Source organism: Adelges cooleyi, unplaced genomic scaffold, assembly GCF_023614345.1.
Source record: "Adelges cooleyi isolate 19-005CV unplaced genomic scaffold, UGA_ACOO_1.1 ACOO_flye_CR_arks_rails_tigmint_CR_PRNA_23, whole genome shotgun sequence".
Taxonomy (NCBI): Eukaryota; Metazoa; Arthropoda; class Insecta; order Hemiptera; family Adelgidae; genus Adelges; species Adelges cooleyi.
Window position 1 is genome coordinate 15913852 of NW_026095893.1, and position 21476 is coordinate 15935327.

Below are 21476 nucleotides of genomic sequence, written 5' to 3' on the forward strand. Positions count from 1 at the left end.
CTTATACATGATGCTTATAAGTTATAAGTAATTAAATATAACCCACTACTATAGCTTATTGAGGGCAAGTTAGATTTGTGATTAAAATTTTTGTTTTTTATTTAAAAACTATACATTTTCAATGAATTAAAGATTTTTGGACACATAAGAACCTTTTTCATTTAGCGCTCCATTATGATATACTGCCTTCTGTGTTTTTTTTTTAGAAAAAAAGAATATATTAAAATTTCTATTGATTGACATGTTTAATTACATTTTTTAGCTCATTAAAAACTGTAGTGAAATACCTCGCATGAAAATATTACAGATGTTTTTATCTAGAAAAAGCTTAAGTCATTCGCTAGTTAATTTATTTATTAGGTACAATGAGTTATATATTTATGATATATATTATTAATTTACAAGTTTTTCACCTCATATTTATACTGAATATATTAAATTAATGTTTAGTGCCTAATTAATTTAGAGATTCTTCTTTAATGTAGATTAACATTTAAATACTTCGACTTGGTAAGATTTATTAAGTTAGGTATAAAATTAAGTTTTTTTTAAAAAAAGTACAAAAGAAAGTTCAAATTATAAACATAATCTTAAAGGTTGGACCTTATTAATTTATTTTACTACATAAATATATATTTTTTAGTAGTTTTGGTTGTTTCTCTGTTGATTGTAATAAGTGCGTCCATCATGACCTCTACCCCTTTTTGAAAATCCTCGTCTGCTGTTGTCAAAAGAATCATTTTGATTATAATTTCTGTCGTTATTATAGTAGTCTTGATTACTACTGCCTCGGCTGGCAGAGGAACTTTGATAACTATTATTGCTGTAGCCTGTATTTTGTTGGACATTTTGATTAGCATAAGTACTTTGCCCTCGATAATTGTTGTCCTGATAATTATCTCTTGGTTTATTATTCCATCCTCCTTGTACACGACCACTACCACTAGTTTGGAATGAGTCTCTAGCTCCTACACTAATCGATTGAAACCCATCAGTCACTTGGTAAACACCGTTACCATTTCGGTAACCGCCTATATTTGAATTTCCATAATACTGATTGTCTCTGTTTTGCTGACCTCTTCCTTGGCCGCCTCTATTTTGCTGGCGACCTCTTTCTTGGCCTCCTCTCATTGGTAGTCCGCCTCTATTGTTATGTGATTGACTTCTTTGCTGCCAACTTGGCATTTCTGGAGGCGGAGCTTGTTGTTCTTTGGGTCGACCTCCCCTATCGGGCACCTGACCAATGATTACTTTATTTACAGACGAGTTTGTATTTTGAATAGCTAAGGTACTCGATGTTTTTTCAACAATAGCTAAATCTTCTCTAGCTGATATAACATCAGAAATGGTAAAATTAGGTAAAGCTTTTATTAAATCTAATTTAGATTGGTAGATTTTTTCAAGATCGTCTATCTTGCTTTTTAAACGATCAGGCCACTGAAACGACTGGACTGTTACATCGAGCCTGGTTAACAGCATAGTTCTTCGAATTGTAAAGTCTTCATTAAGTAGTTCAATTTCATTGTTAATTATTTCCCATTGTTTACTACTAAAGGAATTACGTACTATCGGTTTCCCGATCAACTCTGGCGGTATAGTTTTTAAGAGCTCTTGTAATTTCTTCACAATCTTACTAAACAAAACGGACGTAGTAATATCATTTGGAGGTTTTGGGTATTTTAAAGTAATTAATATTTCTCTCAGACATTTGGAAGGACTACTTTCAATTAGTGCAACTTGCATATTAGGTTTCTTGCTTACACTATTTGTTTTTATAATTCGAGATGCTCTTAGTTCGCCAATTAAATAGTCTAACAATAATAATTTGTTTTCTTTGGAGTTTAAACGATCTCCAACATGCCCTGTTGTTAAAGCACTATAGGAACATCCTAATTCCTTCAGGAAGCTACTAACTTCTAATAAGAATGAACTAGAATCAGCTTCAGAGGTATAAGAATTTACATATTCATCTAATAATGATAAGGTCTGAATTTCTTTGGTAATCCATTCAACAAGTTTCGTATACGTTATAGATTTTGCACCACCAATAATGGCTTCCTCAAATTCTTGAGCAGAAATAGTTCTTCCCAAATCTTTTAAATCTTCCAGAATCAACGATTCCATTTCTTAGTTCTAGAAACATAATAAATATTAAACAAAATTAATATATAGATAGTAGAAATTTAAGTAGCTAATAAAAAAAAATCAAGTTACTATTAGTTTCAATTTTTGTGTTATAAATGTAAACTTTTTACTTTTATTGTTGATTAGTAGCAGAAAAGTAAAATAATTTTTTATGAACTTATACTGTTGTTTTAAATTATAATTATTTTTTAAAAAATATTAATAATAAAAAAACAATTATAGAAATGTTGAATTGTTTGATATGTTATTATTTATACTTCATGTTGTGATACTACTTATTAGTATAACAATTTTTCCAAGAATAATTTTCTAGAAACCAGGACATTAAACAAATTTAATAATAATCAATAGTCAACACATTTGTTTTGTTTCCTCATTTATAATTTTTTTTATAGGATGCTTTTTTACCAATACCAATAAAAATTTAATTACTTCAGGATATATAATGCTTGTTAAAATAACTGCACTTAAGTTCAGTTAATTAATTACTCTGCTTAATTACTTTTTCATAACCATACATGTACAAAAGATCCAACAATATATTGTGGGATAATTGTTCCAGTCAATTTTTTTATAAAAGATAAATTTACAAAAGAAATGTAAATTTAACACATCTTATAATTTGGTACATAATCAGATTTTAAAGATATTTATGATTGATTACAGTATATAAAATAGATATTGATATCAAATTAATTTATGAAAAAGAAATAATTTTTTTCCCCTATAAAATTTATATTACTATTCTGATTATATCAGTGACATATTTGAGAGGTAATCAATTTTGTATCAAAAATAATTATTTTACTTTTATCAACTAAAAAGCCTAAGTTTGTGTGACTTGGAATCCACTATTTATTTTGATAAAATTAATTAATCTTATGTAGTCACTTTATTTTTATTTACACTTAAATCCAAACTTAGTCTCAAATGTTATATAATTAAGAACATGATATTAAATGACAAATTTAGCATAATGGCAGGATGGAATAATGTATAGTTTATTGCTGGGCGAGCAATTGTCTGGTAAAAAGCAACCGCAAATTCCGCAATGTCCGGCGACAGACTGACGACCTATACCGAATAGCAAATTTGTCAAGAAATCATCTCATGATAGCAGCGTTGGGCTTCATGGCCTATTATGCTACATGATGATGATAATGAAGAACAGTTAAAAAATAAATAGTTAAAATTGCTAATGGCTGAATCAGTTTGTAGTATGCAAAGAACTTTAAGTATTAATACAATAGTATTGTTAATACAAAAAAATGTTTACATTTTCTAGTTACGGCAGCTTTTTTTTAACTTATAAAAAGAATCAATTTTAAAACAAATTTTAAAAAAACATATTAACCTTATGCTTTATATTTACCTAAGTTATGTCAGTGAGTCTTTAATTTACCAATACAAGAAAACTTTCAACAGTTATCTTATCGAAATGAAAATTTAAAACTATATTAAGCCTTAGTGATGTAGTTGAAGACATAGAGTAGACTTACTAGATGTTAAAGTTTATAAATTATAAAACATAATAATTAATAAATAATATTATTTTAATTCGTATTATCAAAAACGACACGGTCTTAGATATCAAATATCAGTAATCAGTATTGATAATTGATAAGAACAAATATTCATAATGATTCATATTGGTATCTCAAATTAATTGAATTGTTATATTATGCGGCTTAACAGCTGTGGTACGCAAGCCATACCTTCTTCATACCCGGCTTGCAAGTTGCAAACCCCATCAGTGCACTTTATGATTTTATAGCCAAAAAAATACCATAACATTTAGGCGTTATGCGCAAACCGAACCTAAACAAAGAATTCGTGATTATACCTATGTGATAATATGTCCTATTTAATTGCCCTGACGCGGCGCGGCGGCACCTACCGACTGATTTTTATAGGGCTACGCGCGGCGGTAATTCTACTTCTTCCATGAACGTTGTTTGGCGTTCCATGAAATACGGTGTGTTTTGTTTATTTGTGGGTGTAACTGCAACCAGCAATATAGCAGTAGTGACAGCAGCACTGAGGGTATTAGTGGTCAATTGTTGAAGAATGCGTATTCAGTATTATCGGTTGTGAATTAAATCTTTAATATAGGATGTAAAGTTTAGTATTATTTATGTTAAGTTTTTTTTTTTTGTTTTTAAAGTAATGTTTAATTTGAAGACTGTCCGTACGCCCATTACAGTCATATAGGTAAGTGACATTCCAATATTTACCGTGTTCATATTATGAATATTACCTAGTGCACGAGCATTTGGCCAAATAATTGATTTTTTCCCTCCGCTTTTGTTGGTAGCGACAAGTTAGTACATATATTCGTTAAATTATGTAATTTATTGCTATATTCAAAACAATTCAAAGCAGCTATGAACAGTTAAAACTCAAATTTGTTGTCTTTTTACATATGTATTCCGTTACCAAAGTATCTGGCGTGGACACGTCTAAAATTGTTTAGAATTGGAATACAAATCTTCCTTACTTTATTATTACGTGGGGATAGGGGTCGTTAATGAATTGTATTTATGATTTACTATTAAAGATTAAATGGTATGTATCCTTCAACTACAATTGACTGATCTTAATAATACTTATAATAATAATAAAAAATAATATTAACTTCATAGCTACTGAGGAAGGGAATTGTGCAGGGCAAATCCTTTATAACAATAGATCACCAGAATAGTTGAAAGATTATTATTCTTCTGCTTAACATAATGAATTTACACCTTTGTTTTTATTATTATTCCAACACTTAACAAATCACAATAGATACACTTTATTTAAATTGAGAAATGGGTGTAACTCCTTGTAACTACAACATGACACTAAATAGTTTGAATATTGTCAACACCATATTAGTACAGTAATTTGTCAATTCTAAAGAACTTACAAATTTAGGAATGAATTCTTAATTAATAGTAACTATAAATTGTGTATTAAAGGGTTGATCAAATATCATAGTAACAATTTTATCATTATAGGTAAAACTACTTTTTTTTATCAACAGGTATTTAAGATTAAAATTTAATTGATTTGGTATATCTAGGAAAATTTAAACAAGAAAAGTAAATATATATATTTTTTTATGAATACTGTTGGATAAATAAGTACTCCTGTGTTTGTTAATGTAGTTTTAGAAAGATATAATAATATTTATTGTGTAAAAAACAATTACGATAATTAATATAGGTAAAATTGTATGATTGGTATATAGATGTATTGCATCAAATTTAACTAACTTACTAACTGTGATACAAATGTAATTTCTTTATTTTTATTATTCTCTATTGTTAATACAGTGTAATTTTATGTAGAAAGTTTACTTACAAAATAATGGAAAATAGTAATTACAATTAATTATCTTATTAAAAAGGAACTAATTACTCGTAGGAAAATATTAAAAATAATTAAATAGTAGTTTATGTTTTTAAATTTATATATTACGTATATATATTTTTTTTTTACAACCACTTATTTCACAAAAAAAAAGTACCGGACATTTTAATAGTTAATAAGTAATACCTTTGATAAAAGGTGCATTTGTTTAGTTCCATAGATAAAAGTTCCAAAATTTTGGAATATATCAAATATAATTTACAATTTAATTAGTTCGCCAATGTTTCGAAGGTTTACATATTCAGTTTTCAAACGTAGAAATGATTACTTCAGTCTAATGACCGTAACAGGATGAGAAACAAGGCTTTTAATTATTGGCGAACAAGGCAAATTGTTTACGGTTTACCCACAAATAAAGTATATAACTGTAATTAATTTAATAAATTATTTGTGTTTGGTGTTTGCTTTATATATATATATATACACATACACACACACACATATACACCCAAGTCGGTTTAGTTATAAATTTAAAAAAATGGTCATTGGCCAAAACTATGTTTATAAGTAAACCTAGTTTCTTAGTTTCTGAAGAAACTAGGTTAAAATATTTTTAGCTATTTGAAAGCTTGTTTTTTATGTTGATATAATTTTGAAGGCTAAACTTTTTATGAAATTTAAGCTATAATTTAAACAAACCGAGAAACGTACAACTTGTTTTTTTTACGAATTGAGAACTTTAAGTTTCGATGCGAAGCTGTGGAGGTATCAGGTTTTCTTTATATTCATATAAAAGGTTTTTACTCCTTGTTTTGTTTATTTTATTTTAATTCGTGACCTACAGAAGACGTGTGTTTAATGACGTTTGTCGCGTTAATACAAAAATAGTGAGTCATTCGAATTTTACTATGTTGTATACTTCTATGGGTTCATTCATCAAAAAAAAAAAACAGCCGATTTCGTTATAATTAAATACGTGACGCAGAATGAATATTTCCAGTTCTGTTTTCAGCGGTACAAATAAACACCTATTGCTCTCTCTTTATCTCGTTGTTTGTTATTATAATTTTGTAAGTACACTAACACCGAGTAAGCACGTATCGATTCTGTCGACTTGGGTAATTTGGTCTGTTGGTCACGGTGAGTCATGAATCATGATTTTCTTCGCCAACTCTACACCTTAGGTTTGTTCAACCCGATTGCATGGGGCGTTATCAAAATAACCACATATTTTTCTTCCTGTTGGTTTTAATTTTGTTTTTCGTTTTTAGCAACAAAAAATAAATTTCTGTTTTCAACATATTCCACAAAAGGTAAACTACACTAATGTATCGGACAATATTGTTTTTTTTTTTTATTATTATTATTATCTCGTAGTTGTTGAACGTTTTTGCTATTGCTCCCACGTGCTTACGGATGTGTTAGTATTCACTTTATCTCTCTCTTTTTCCTTGATGTCACTCAAACGCTAATTCTACGGTTAAAATTAATTGTCTAATTATTGATCGACAATCATCTGACGTTTGACCGTGCACATAAATATTATATAAATTATAACAGCTATAGGCGGTGTATAAAAGTGGTTAGCATTGACTTCCAGTTAACTATTCTATCTTTTCTTATATGTTTAGTTTTCTGGGAACGGCGGTTACTGCACGAAACATATAAAACTGTCATGTCAGTTAAAAGAACAAGTGGTGTTGTTTCTCCTCGTAACCGTTAATTATTTTTTCAAAAGAAAATAAAAATAGCGTTTTTAGCTGTTACTATATTGTTATTAGGGTAACATGTGCGAGATGCCACATACATACACAAGCACTATTTATTTAGGTTTTTTTAGGTTGAATATATTCAATCGACCCGTTGTTTAAACGGACAAAAGAACAATCATTACAGTTTGTGTAGGCAGTATGTTATAAAAAAAAAAAAAAAAATGATGACATAATACTATAATCCTTTTCCATTTATTATATTAACTTATAATCAATGGTATAATGAATTTGGGAATTTATATTTTAATTGTCGGCCGTAAGTCATGAGCGTTATCTACTCCCTCTGACCTCTACCCTTCCGATTTGACACGTTTTCATTGTTCTCGGTATATATTTAAATATTTGTTCGTTCTTATTATCGTGCGTGAAGTTATTAGATGTGTAAAGTATCATTATTATTATTATTCATTGGTGACGACGTTCACTGTTTGCGGTAAACTGGTCGGCGTCATAGCCCATAAGTATATTATAATAATAATTGTTTTAAACCGCCTCGTTTCACAATAATATCTGTAACCCAAAAATAGCGTTTCGCTTATCGGCTCTCTGGTTATATCCTGCATGTACAGTTGTTTTTCACGCCGGGGGATCCGCTCAACTCACACAATTTATATCTATTTATAATTCGAACCTAAGTAGGTAGGTGAACGCATTTGTTCCGTGCTTCGCGAAAGTAATAAAAATATTAATAATAGAATATCGAATAATGTGGGATAATACTGGCATAGAACAGTTAATTCTACGTGACAATTAATTTGAAACAATCATATTATAAAATAAAAAAGGTGGGTATTTGTTGTACTGTAATATGTTTTATTTTTTTCGGACTGACCAAAACGAGTTTTTATCTGGCCGGTTAGCAGGCCAAACATTATCAATTTTTCCATGTCTACTAATGAATTATTTAAATTATATTAATATATTTGGTGTATTCAAGTCATGTTTTTATCTACGACCAAGGTTATAAATTACATCTTAGGCTTGTTTATTTATTCTGCCGTCGATAATAGTTTTTTTATTAGTATTACCCATTAGTAAAGTAATCGATGTGATTTGTAATTGGTCGAGATCATGACATCGGTTATCATTGTGTCGGTTATGGTTTCTTTTGAAGGAGATTAAGCTTTCTGCATCATTTTTAGTCATCCTAGATAGGTTTGGCCCCTTGATTATTTTGTGACATGTGGCGGTAAAGAGCTGATTAATGGGATAATTTGATTGTCTTATCGTTAATCGGTAACACAACAGAATATAATAATATATTGAATTAAGTGTAACCTTAACTGATAAACTCAATGAAATTGGTCAGGCAACAAAACAAAACAGCATGTAATGAGTTTGCTATTATTATTATTATTATACGCACTCAATTGTATCCTCTTGTCATAGTTGTCGATCAAACTCTGGCATGGAAAAATAGCATTTTTGTGTTTCCTACAGAATAGTTACGCTTCCTTCTTCGCTGTTTAACGTGTGTCTTTTTTAGTTAATATTTATGTTAAACATGTTGTCACTTTGTTGTGTTTCAGAAATTTTGCCAGTGATTTGGTAGCACAAAATATTCATAAAAATGAATAGAATTTCGCGGGATTTGCTGTGCACAACAGCACTTCTGTGTATTTACCTAGCGACTTCTACGTCCATAAGTAAGTTGATGAAAATAATGAGTATTTTATGTTTTTTTTTTTTATTCGCGTTTTTTACTACTGCGGCTTTCCTTCTCGATGTGTCTAAAGTCTAAACTATAATTTAATAATTTAATTTTTCGTAAAATGGTTTTGCGACTCGTCATTTTGTTTGTGAAAAACAACCCACGGGTGGCAGCTTGACAAAATCTTTGGCTATGTATCAAGGCCATCAAAAATATCATATACAAAATATTTTTATTAAACTAATTCAACAAACTAATTATTTTTATGACCAAAAAAATTAAACATTTCAGAACTACATTTGTCACTATTTTGTTGTGATAATATTAAATTGAATTGTATTTGTATTGAACTTTTAACTTATAACGGTTTATACCCCTCCTCCTCAAAAAAAAAAAAATATTGATTTTTTATATTCATAGCATACTTATTAGTTTATAATTTTTAAATGTTGCAGCTCAATCTCCACCTAGAATTGTTAAACAACCCGCTGTTGATGAACTATTGTTTCAAGTAGCTTCTCAACAAAATGAAAATGATAAACCATTCATCATTGAATGTGAAGCAGAAGGCGAGCCTGCGCCAAAGTACGACTTCTATTAACTCAGTTTAAGAGAAACACTAAAACCTGTATATTGTAAAAAAAAATGTATTGTCAACAGATATCGTTGGATGAAGAACGGCAAAGACTATAACTGGCAAACTTACGATGACAGAATATCACAACAACCTGGCCGTGGTTCGCTGACCGTTACCAAGCCGAGAGATGAAGATCTCGGTAATTTAATTTAATTATTAATATTTAAGTAACTAATATTAATAGATATATATATATATATTTTTTTTTAGGTCAATATCAATGTTTTGCTGACAACCCTTGGGGTACCGCTACCTCAAAATCTGTCATGGTTGTGAAAGCTGAATTGAACGCTTTTAAGGATGAACCAGAGGCATATATCGAAGCTCAGGAAGGTGAACCTTTTAAACTTGCATGCCATCCTCCTACTGGTTGGCCGAAACCAAATGTGTACTGGTTAATACAGGTAAAATCATTTTTTTTTTAATAATATTTTAGGAGTCAAAACAAAATGGCAGGTGTATTTTATGGTTGTTTTTAGTAGACACATTTTTTGAATTTTTTAGATTTAAAAACTACATTTTATCTTATCTCTATTTTAGGATCCTAAAATCCCCGGGTTTTTAAATCAATTCTGTAATCTTAATAAATATGAGTTTTAATTTATGGGTACTGTGTTAGTATACTGATCTGATCAACTTCTATGATATTTTTAGGTCTGTACTGAAAACGTCTTGGGACATTTTTTTTTTTTTTTAAATAAGGGCTATAAAGTATAAAAACATTAGAAATTGTTCAGACAACATAATGCATTTTTTTAGGATTCGGGTTAAGAAACTGTTTTCGAATTTTTCTGGTCTGAAAACATTGTACATTTTTTGAGAGTATTACGTTAGAAAACTTTTTCATTTTTCTCCCCGGGTTAGCCAGTTTTATAATATGTTTTAACTCATTGATATTTTATGTCATTAAAGTCTTGAGTTATTATATTTGTATTCATTTTAGAACACTGATGGTGGTATCAGAAGTATAAACAACAGCCGAATGACTTTAGATCCTGAAGGTAATATGTGGTTTTCCAATGTCACGCGATTTGATACGAGTGATGGTTTTACTTATTCCTGTGCAGCCACTTCAGTTTTTAGGTATACATTTATTTAATAAGTAATATTTTATGTTAATTTATAGCCAAAGGATTATAATCTATAATCAATTTTCCACGCTTTAGGAGTGAATACAAATTGGGCAACCCAGTGAATTTGAATGTTATCCAAACAGCAGGTACTGCTTTACAAAACAAATATCCGCCTACACAACAATATGTTACCAGGAGAAATGAAGTAGCTTTGTTGGGTAAAAAAGCGGAATTGTTTTGTATTTACGGTGGAACGTGAGTTTTATTTATTTTATGACATTGCGAGTTAATTAATTGTTTTGGTTTTTTTATTCAACAGCCCTCTGCCTGAAACAATTTGGCTTAAAGACGGAAAGCCTATACAGCCTAATGAAAGAGTTACTTCGGGAAATTATGGGAAAAGTTTGGTCATTCGTAAAGTAATGTTTGAAGACAAAGGAAAGTACACATGTGAAGTCAGCAATGGTGTTGGTTCACCTCAGTCGTATAACATTGAACTTGAAGTCATGGGTATAAAGATAAATAAATAAATATTATACTTGTAAAATGATATTTAAAACTTATAAATATTTATTAATTTAGCCATACCTTTCTTTACTGTGACACCGGAGTTTGTGGAAGGAGCTGAAGGAGAAACTGCTGTAATCAAGTGTGAAGCTAGTGGTAATCCCGAACCGACAATTAAATGGATCCATAACGGTCGACCATTAGCGGAAGCACCACCAAACTCAAGGCGATTTGTTACGTCTAACACTATTACAATTACCCCACTAACTAAAAATGACACTGGAAATTATGGTTGTAACGCTACCAACAGTCTTGGTTATGTTTACAAAGACGTTTATATTAATGTATTAGGTATGTTACAAATATTTTATAGTATATTTATATTTCTTATTTATAATTCTCATTAAAATTATACTAAATATACAAAATGTATTAAGCTTTGGCTCCTGAAATCACTATACCTCCGAAAAATGTTGAAACTGTCGATGGCCGTACAGTGACTATTGGTTGTAAAAACTTTGGAGTACCCAAACCTCATGTAAAATGGACAAGAAACAACATTGAGTTGACCGGTGGACGTTATTCGACTTTGAGTGATGGAGATTTGCAAATAATGTAAGTAGCTTATAATATTAAATGGAAGGATTATTAATTTATAAACAAATGTAATGTAGCGTTTAGGTTGTAAATTCATTTTTAAGTACGTATATTTTATTTTCAGTGAAGTTGGTTATACTGACTCTGGGAACTACACGTGTATTGCTACTAACAACTATGGCTCTGTAAATGCTTCTGGATCCTTAACTGTTAAAGGTAATGAAACAAAAATTGCATATTCCACTTATTATTATTCTAGGGTGTAGTTGTAACTGTATATGCCCTGTGTACTCACTTTTCTAAATGTGGGTGTAATCATAACTAAGTTCTCATTCTGATTAGATCTATAAAAGTAAGAAATAGGTAAATAACACATACAGCGTATACTCTACGATTATGCCTCTGCTATCATTACTACTTATTAGTTCATCTTAATGTATTTATATATTATGATAAATTGGTTTGGTTTTGATTTGATTTATAGAACATACCAAAATTACGGCTGCTCCTGAAGATTACGAAGTAGTGGCCGGAACGATGGCTACTTTCCATTGTACAGCTGTTGCTGATCGGTCTTTGCATTTGAACATTGAATGGTTAGCCAAAGACGAACCAATTAACTTTGATACAGAACCACGTTTTGTAAAAACTAACGACTATTCAATGACTATAACAAAAACAATAGAATTGGATTCTGGAATCTACACTTGTCTTGCTAAAACCGATCTAGACAATGCCACCGCCAGCGCAATGCTTATTGTTCAAGTACACATTTTTTCAACTTGATTAATTCTGTTATGTTAAAACATTATTTTATTCTAATTTGTTTTTAGGACAAGCCAAATGCGCCTCAGCTATTAGGAATTACTTGCAATAAGAAAGAAGCAGCTGTAAGATGGCAACCCAAAGGAGATAACCGTGCCCCGATATTGCGTTATACGATTGAATATAATACTAGTTTTGCTCCTGATTCCTGGTCAGTTGCGTCAGACAATGTACCAGCATCAGAACAAACTTACCTAGTACCGATGACTCCGTGGGCAAATTTCACTTTCCGAGTAATTGCAATGAATAAAATAGGCCGATCAACTCCGTCGTTACATTCCAGTGTTTGTACCACTCAACCAGATGTTCCTTATAAAAACCCAGAAAATGTTGAAGCCGCTGGTACCGATCCTTATAACCTAGTTATTCGATGGACTGTAAGTAATACTAGAATAATAATTGAAGCCTTGTAGGGTGCTTAATGTAAATCAGTAATATTTTCTCTCCTTTTAGCCGATGCCTAAAATTGAACACAATGCTCCGGGCTTGAGGTATAGAGTATATTGGAAACAAGATATACCAGGCCAGGTGTGGAATTCTGAAGAAATAACAGATTATACTAGGAAGGAACTAGTGATTAGTAATCAACCTACTTATCAGCGTTATAAAGTAAAAGTTATCGCATCCAATGAAAAGGGCGAATCGAATGTGCCTCAACAAGAAATCATTGGATATTCAGGCGAAGATGGTAAATTATAATAACAACAATAATGTCATTAAAATAATATACTAACAATTATAAAAAAAAATTTTTTAGTTCCTGTGGAAACGCCCCAAAATTTTACTGTAGTAAATGTGACCGGAAGTAGAAGTGCAATACTGAGTTGGGATCCTGTATCACCTGAATCTCTAAAAGGTTCTTTCAAAGGCTATAAGGTAAATTTTATTTTTAAAAATAACATCATTTAAATTAATAATTGCAAAAGCGATACAAGTAGACTTTTTTTTAAAAAAATCGGATATTAAATTGATAAAAACTGGTGACGTTCAATTTATTTTGAAATAAAGTTTAAGAGAGTCTACTTATTGAGACGTATCATTTACTGATTATGTATAATTTATGTTCAAATATAATATAATGTACACCTATTATTGAATTTTAAAAACTTCTGACTCTGAGGTTTTTCTCCAATCGATTAATCATTATATGATACGGCTCAATAAGTAGTCATTCTTCAACTTTATTTCAATATTAATTAAACTACACAGTTATTATCAATTATACAAAAATTGTAAAAATTTACTCATGTCAATTAATTTATATTTTTACTATATCGTTTGTTACAGATACAATTTTGGACAGAAAGGGACGGTGAAAATAATATGATCGAAGAACAAGTTGGTTCTGATACCACAACTGTTGAAATTAATAAGTTTATACCTAACTCTAAACACTTTGTACGCATACTGGCTCACAATAGTCGTTTTAACGGTCCTTTTAGCCCGTTAATAACGTTTGATACTCCAGAGGGAGGTAATTCACTGTAGTTCTGTTTACAAATGTGAAATTTTACTCTATTTAGAATATAGAAGAGAAATATTATAAATAAATGTGTTATTAGTTCCTGGACCAGTGCATGGCGTTGAAGCGGAACAGTGGGGATCGTCGGCAATTCTGTTGAGTTGGAAGCCCCCAGAACAATCAAATGGAGTGTTAACCGGATATGCTATTGTGTATCGAACCATGAACCAAGAAGGAGTTGTCGGCAATACGGACGATAGACCTTTGATAAAAAATCCAGAGCAGACAAGTGCTAAATTAGCTGCACTAAAACCGGGAACAAATTATCGAATCTACATCAAAGCAACAACTAAAGCTGGTTTTGGAGAACCGTATGTACTACAACAAATACATTTTGTGCAGAGTATAATATATGACTTGTTAACAGGTTCTTCATTGAACAACAAACCAAACCTGCATTGCCAGAAGGCACTCTTTTAGACAAACCCGAGTTTAGTCATGAACACATGGCAACAAATAATGTTTTTGATACAGTTCGCATAACTTGGTTTCCAAAACTTGATGGTAATCCTGGATCGCATTTCTTTGTCAAGTACAGGTAATTGGTATATTATTTATTCAGTGACATAGTTATAAGGGTGCAAACTGTGTTACCTCCTTACACTTTTCTATGTATGTACGCAACTGTGGATAAACAATTTCCGTTATATGTACCGCGTACATAAAAAAGTCCTTTGTGCCATGACTGCACCACTGAATTTTATTTCTGTAACATAAATTGCCAACACAATTGGTTTGTACACATACTTTTTGTTCATTTATATGTTTTATTACTTTTAGACTCAAAGGCGACACATTATTTGAAGAAACGCTGCCAGAACTTGATAAAGACTTCATCGATGTAAAGGGTTTAAAACCTGGGGAATTGTATGAGTTTATAGTTGTTGCTGTAGATGGGGAAACAACTAGACAGTCTGACCCGGTTGAAATCGAAGCATCAAGCACTGGTAATTTTTTTTCATTTATTTTAAAAACATACTTCTATATTTAAATTCTTTTAGATCCGATTATTAGAAGAAGCGAGAATATGGCAACGACTGGATGGTTTATTGGAATGTTATTGGCATTACTTTTCCTTATTATTTTACTCATTATCGTCTGTATGGTTAAACGTAACAGAGGAGGAAAATATGTTGTCCACGAATCTGAAGCAGCTAGAGGACGACACGATTATCCTGATGAACCACATTTCCAAGAATACTCTCAGCCGTATGTATTAATATTAATTGATGGTCTTGTGCTATGTTATAACTTTTATTTGTCAATAATGTGGTGTTTAGACTCGGTGGTAAAAGACACGGCAGTGAAAAACAATCTCCGGAAAGTGACACTGATTCAATAATAGAGTTTGGCGAAGGAGATACAGGTAAATACAATAAACTTCTGATTAACATTTGACACTTGAAGTTATTTTTGAACTTCATCGAGTTTGGCTACTATACAAAAATTATTCCCAAAAGAAATAGTTGCACTTAGATCCTGTTCAACCCTGTTGAATAATATTCAAATTGTGTGTTCCCTTTATTTTTTTAAGGAGGCGCTACCTACCCACATTTATTAAAGAGTTAAATATAAGCAATTTGTCAAAGCAAGCAAGTCTTAATTTAGAGCTTTAACAATAGTGTAACTTATAAATACAGTAATACAGTTTCTTTATAGGGTATTTTTTTTCCAACAAAATAGTTTTGCGCAAATCAAAACCAGTGTCTTGAAATTGTTATAAAACCACAAAATATTTGTAGTAAATAGATCAGAACTTTTTTTAAAAACAAACTAAACTTTCAAAATTCAACAGCCTCCAGGTAAAATGAGTTAAGTTCATTTTTGATAAAAATTGGAGTATGCCACCACAAAATTCAAATTTTAATTCTTAACAGTCGGGTGTAAAGGGTTATCCCATTGTTATTTTGAAACTAACCCTGTTTACCGGGAGACCGTCGAATTTTTCACTCAACAAATTATGGGTGGCTAGCGTTTTTTAACTGCATGATAAAAAAAAATGTGTACACTTATTTGGTGAGAGAAGACTTCTAATTGGCGCGTCGCGGATAGGAGGAACGAGTGAGTACAGCAATTTTAGGTTACTACTTAGAAAGTCTCCTCTCTCTCTGGCGCAGTTTAATCACTTTTGACAACATATACCCTGAAAAAAAATCCAATTAGTATTTTGCTTGGTTTATATTGTAGGTTAGCTTTTCCCATACCAAGTTTTATTTTGCACATTAATTTTATAATTTTTGCATGTTTTGATTTTTTTTTTCTCCCCATTTATTTGTATAGAAGGAATGAATGAAGACGGTTCTTTTATTGGCTTGTATGGTAAAAAAAGACAAGGCGAAACCACTTCTGCCGGTTTCGCCACACTTGTCTAACTTTGTAAGTACATTGTTGCCTTCAGTCAATAGCGATCAATAAAGTTGCCTAACGTCTGTTCGAATTGTTGCAGCCCAATTTACCGAGGATGGATCATTCATCGGTCAATATGGTACAGCTAGAAAAAATCGTCAACAGCAGTCGCTTCATCAACAACAACCGACTCTTGAAGCTGTTACTGGTTTGTCCTCTACTGCCACATACGTGTAATAGCTCTTAAAATTGCTATTTATATGACATTAAAAAAATATATATCCAATTAGGCTGCTCTTTATGTACTATTTTGACGCATTTTTAACAATTCTTGCCTACCTACCTAACCCTTAAACCAAAGCTTGTCATTTCAGTATTATTATATTTTATATTAATTGACAAATGACGCTTGAGATTATTATAATTATTATTATAAAAGCTATTACTGTCTTTTTTAAAAAAAAAAAAAAACTTGGTTGTATTTTTATGTAACGTATGTGTTAATCTATATATCATTAGCATTTCTGTATCTGTGATAAAGTCATATTATGCTTATAAAAATAATTAAATAGTAGAGGTAAAAAAGAATGTTTTCTCATTTCACCGTTAATTTTTATATACTACAATTAATAATACAAGCATTTATTGTCATCTATAATAAACTACCCTGCCGAATTTATTTTCCGTGTATAGATTTTAAACAAAATAATGCTAAACAAATTTTAACTTGAGAGTTATTAGTTTCAAATCTTAAGTCGTTGTTGTTGTAGCCAACTCTTGTTTGATTCAAATATTATGCACGCTATGCCTGCGCTTCATTTTACACCTATTTGAGTATTTGTTATGTTATGTATAGATTCTAATTATTTTATTCTCTTTAGTATGTATTATTATGTTTACACTATTTGAAAGCTAATTTTTCTTTTGATGGCGTCATTATAATTTTTTTTTTCAAATTCTAAAATATTTAATATTGCTAAAGTAAAACCCATTAAATTAACATCACACAAAAGCGTTAACGATTTAATAGATATAACTATTTTAAAAATATTTATGTTTTATTTTTATAAAATTTAATTTTTTACAATAGTATTTTATTTTGAGAACAATAATATATTTTTGATCAAAAGAATTTACCCTCATTTTTTCACTGCCTATAATAATAAATATAGATATAGAAACCCTAATCTTGTTATTATATTTATATAAGTATTTTTTTTTTCCTATAATGAACACATGCATTCCATTAATGTTACATTTTATGTAAACTAAGTTAGTATTTATTTATATCTGTATTTTTTTTTTTTTATCATATTTTTTAATTTTTTTTTTTTGAAGCCAAGCTTATATAAATGTATTTTTACAATATAAGTGATTATTTCATTTATATATAATAAATAAATAATACCTATTGTTTAAAATGCAAAAATTTGCTCTTCATAGTTAGTTCACTAAACACAATAAATTCAAATATTTTACTTTAAAAGTTTTATCACAAAAAAAATGTATGCACCAGTATTATTACCATTATTTAGTAATTAACTATATTTGTATAAAAAAATTTTAATTTACCAACTAAGGGCGTTGGTCTAATTTATTATTTTGATTATCAAAAAACAGTAGTATTGTTATTTTTACTTTAAGTTATTATTACACACCCACAGTATTATCTATTGTATTTTGTATTTATAATATGTATTAGGTGACGCTGTATTAAATTTACCTAATAAAATATCCAATAAATGCAAAAAATTGAACGCGCATTGTTTTTTTTTTGTATTATTTTTGTAATTGTATTAATTTTTTTAGTCACATATTTGGTGCAATCTAAAAAAGCACAATTTTATTTTAACTACCTGAAATTACGTGCCCCACAAGAGTACACCGTGGTTATTATCCGTTTTAATAATCAAACACAAACAGGTTTTATGGTGGTATTTACTATTTTAGGTAACACATAATACAGCTGCAGTCTCAGTCGCTGTACAATCTGTGTATTGGATAACACATCTTGCAAGTAACAGACGTAATAATTTATTTGAAGTTCCTGAAAACCATCCAAAAATTTTCATATTCTCTGCAAACTTGGTTTATATGATGTAATCTATTGTATTTGTATCCACTATGACTGGCGCAAATGAAATGAAATCTACACCATTTTAATTGTACAGTTAGCTGATGTAAATACTAATTTACAGCCCGGCGGGCAGCTATTTCTAAGCCTAATAGCCACTTCAAGATTGCAATCGCTAATCACAACCACAAAACGTATTACATAAGTATAAAATATATTTCCCTATACCAACGTATTACATAAGTATAAAATATATTTCTATATACCAACGTAAGTAATTGTTGTCTCGAACGGTCACTAAAGACAAAGAAAACCCAAGTATAATAATATGCAAACGTCAAATATTATTTTCAAAAGGTAAATGTTCCATATGCTCTAATGTTTATGCTAAAAACATCTTTCAAACGTATTTTTAAGTAAAAAAAAAAATTGCTTGCTGCTTTTTTGTATGCAAAGTTTTTTTACACATAAATAAGTATTATAAAATTCCAACAACCTTCTCAGCTTTGTTCATATCTAACGTGAAAACAATTTTTTACTTACCTTATTATGGTGATGTTTTTTGCTAGACACGTTTTTATTTCGTTTTGTTTTCTCTTGAAAAATATCAATACAACACAATACCACTGTTGTATCTGGCTAGTAAACCTGTAGGTATAAAATGAACTATTTTTGTTATAAATCACACCCTACTGTTAAGAGTTTAGACGTTAAAAGTAATTTTTTTTTTTAATCGCTAAAATAGGTACATAAATAAAAACAAAACAAATGGTAAAGCAACGCGGATCGTATGAGATTGCCGTCCTAAGCAATGACTGCCAGAGCTTTATTCGAATGAGAACCAATATTAATTGACAGTGAATATAAATGGAATGATCGCATATTGAAGTATCTACTCATTTCACAATCGAAACGTTTTATGAATACCAAAATATATCCTTTTGTCCAATTGGTAATCTCTATAAATTATTCCAAGTACATTTATAACAATTCCAAATATATAATTGTGGCGGTGGCATTCAGTTAAAATGTAAATAAAACATTAGGTTGCTATTTATAAATGATGATTTTAATTATAATATGTGGAATAATATTAGAAGATTATAGGTAATAAAAGTATGAAGGTCCGTTAAAGTCAAATATAAAAGTTGTCTATCTTCAATAATTGTTGAGAAGAGATTTAACTCAGCGTGCCTGATTGCTTATACAATTTTCAATCATAAATTAACTCTTTAGAATACTAAGTATATAAAAAGTTAAATTAAAATGTTTAGTTTCTAAATAAAAAGTTGTTTTTATAATTGTATAACTATTTTTGGTTTGCACTTATACTTCCACAAACCCCAAAAAAATACTTATTTGAAACTTAAATAATGACTATATTATAAAATTATTAAAAAAAGTTATCGGAAGGGGCGCCATTTAAACTTCTGACTTTTCAAATAGCTAAAAAAATTATTTTCTATCTGCATTTTTGGAGAAGTTGTACTGAGAAAGCAAGAAGCTGGTATTTTAGAAAATTATCAGGAAGGCTGTGATAGTCTGAGAAATTATTAACCAGAAACGCGTAAAGCATCCTAATATTTGCTATCCTAATATGTATACAAAATTAATTTAGTTTTAAATTAATATCGTTATCAAATTTTTTTTTAAAAATGTATACAAATAATTTTAAAGAAACAGATTACAAATTTAATATATTTAATATATTTTTTTTTTTTATACTTGGATACTTACATTTTTGAGATTGTATTTTAATTTAAAATGCATAATATAAATCTGTATTTCAATTATGTTTTAAAATTATTTTTATCAAAAATGCATTTTACTTGAGTTATACTTCTGATTACTATAGATTACTGTATACTATAAATTTGTAATTAATTATGAATTATCCACTTATTTTTTAGTTATTATATGAATAACCACGTGTTACATACGAACGTACCATACAGTATACTCAAGTATACTTTATATGTAAAGAATATAAATATGTATTATTTAATTGAAATGGCCATTGTTAATTTAAAGTACAAGTACAGAATAATAAATAACTTTTGTTTTAAAAATAGGTATAATCAACAATGATTTATAATGTTTTCGCAATTATATATTAATGGTCATAATAATACAATATATTATATTTAATATTGTATTGATGTTATGAATTGTGTATGTTTACTTCGGAGGTAAGATTTTTTACCTCTATAGTCTATACAAACCAGTTTGGATAAGCCAAATACGGCACCGTCCTGCTAAACTTGTTTTCTACAAAAAGAAGAAGAACAAAGTCTTAGGGAGTAGGTACATACATATTGCACATTCAGCACATTCTTTATACAAATAAGATTTGCATTAAATTCTGACGATTTTGGTTACCGTAATTTGTGTTATCTAACCAACTTCCCTCATAGTTGTTGCATTTTGTAATGTGTTCGCCAGAAGAGAAAGATAAACAATTTAACTAAAATTTTGTGTAGAAACAAGAGAAAAAAAAATATGGTGTTTTTTAAAAATATTATTATTCACCAATTGAGACATTCGAATCACCGCATCTGAGCAGAATACAAAATAAATATACCTATATTTCTAATTGAGGTTTCCGAAAGTAATATATTGGTTCGAACATCTTGTCCACACCTAACAGATTGTATACACAAGATTTTACTTCGATATAGTTGTATAATAATATATATATATATATATATATATATATATATATATATATATATATATATATACATAGGTACACCTATTGTGTACCTAACAATATCTGTATGAGAATCCTTTTTCTGTGTGGGCGGAGGCGACGAAAGTGAAGAAACACAAGCAATATTACTTACCTATAACACCATCGAATGATGTATCGTTGGGCGTTCTCGAGGTCATCATAAATTGGATGTATATTGTTAGCGACTTGTCAATTTTATTATTATTACACCGCGGTCGACCTAAACGAGTTTTGAAAAACCG

The 21476-nt window shown here is 29.7% G+C and overlaps 2 protein-coding genes across 7 annotated transcripts; one reads left to right on the plus strand and one right to left on the minus strand.

Moving 5' to 3' along the window:
• Nucleotides 1-187: 187 nt before the first annotated feature.
• Nucleotides 188-19172, minus strand: LOC126836219 (protein FAM98A). 5 transcript variants are annotated; one of them, XM_050569432.1, is made up of 2 exons: nucleotides 19047-19172; nucleotides 188-2133 (listed from the first exon to the last, which is right to left on the minus strand). In XM_050569432.1, exon 2 carries the CDS (start codon nucleotides 2122-2124, stop codon nucleotides 640-642), a length of 1485 nt encoding a protein of 494 aa, XP_050425389.1. In that variant the 5' UTR covers nucleotides 2125-2133; nucleotides 19047-19172; the 3' UTR covers nucleotides 188-639. The 5 variants fall into 5 exon arrangements, with proteins under 5 accessions (XP_050425389.1, XP_050425387.1, XP_050425388.1 ...); XM_050569430.1 differs by lacking the exon at nucleotides 19047-19172 and adding an exon at nucleotides 3861-3981; XM_050569431.1 differs by lacking the exon at nucleotides 19047-19172 and adding an exon at nucleotides 3645-3736.
• On the plus strand, nucleotides 4177-17682 carry LOC126836218 (neuroglian). Of its 2 annotated transcripts, XM_050569426.1 has the most exons (23): nucleotides 4177-4356; nucleotides 8801-8917; nucleotides 9378-9507; nucleotides 9583-9698; nucleotides 9770-9963; nucleotides 10503-10642; nucleotides 10726-10887; nucleotides 10952-11142; nucleotides 11215-11490; nucleotides 11577-11754; nucleotides 11861-11952; nucleotides 12221-12501; nucleotides 12570-12938; nucleotides 13015-13249; nucleotides 13319-13437; nucleotides 13849-14035; nucleotides 14124-14394; nucleotides 14451-14621; nucleotides 14864-15030; nucleotides 15085-15292; nucleotides 15364-15449; nucleotides 16364-16459; nucleotides 16530-16655. In XM_050569426.1, the coding sequence occupies exons 2-22, from the start codon at nucleotides 8842-8844 to the stop codon at nucleotides 16453-16455; spliced, it is 3741 nt and encodes a 1246-aa protein (XP_050425383.1). In that variant the 5' UTR covers nucleotides 4177-4356; nucleotides 8801-8841; the 3' UTR covers nucleotides 16456-16459; nucleotides 16530-16655. The 2 variants fall into 2 exon arrangements, with proteins under 2 accessions (XP_050425383.1, XP_050425382.1); XM_050569425.1 differs by lacking the exon at nucleotides 16364-16459 and having other exon boundaries at nucleotides 16530-17682.
• Nucleotides 19173-21476: the final 2304 nt, after the last annotated feature.

What these genes read in the sequence shown, in the direction of transcription:
- LOC126836219 (XM_050569432.1), bottom strand. Translation starts at nt 2,124, where the DNA reads ATGGAATCGTTGATTCTGGAAGATTTAAAAGATTTGGGAAGAACTATT.
- LOC126836218 (XM_050569425.1), top strand. Translation starts at nt 8,842, where the DNA reads ATGAATAGAATTTCGCGGGATTTGCTGTGCACAACAGCACTTCTGTGT. An exon ending in GTTTGATACTCCAGAGGGAG is followed by an intron (nt 14,036 to 14,123) that starts GTAATTCACTGT and finishes ATGTGTTATTAG; the next exon opens with TTCCTGGACCAGTGCATGGC. An exon ending in GTTTGGCGAAGGAGATACAG is followed by an intron (nt 15,450 to 16,529) that starts GTAAATACAATA and finishes GAATTGTTGCAG; the next exon opens with CCCAATTTACCGAGGATGGA.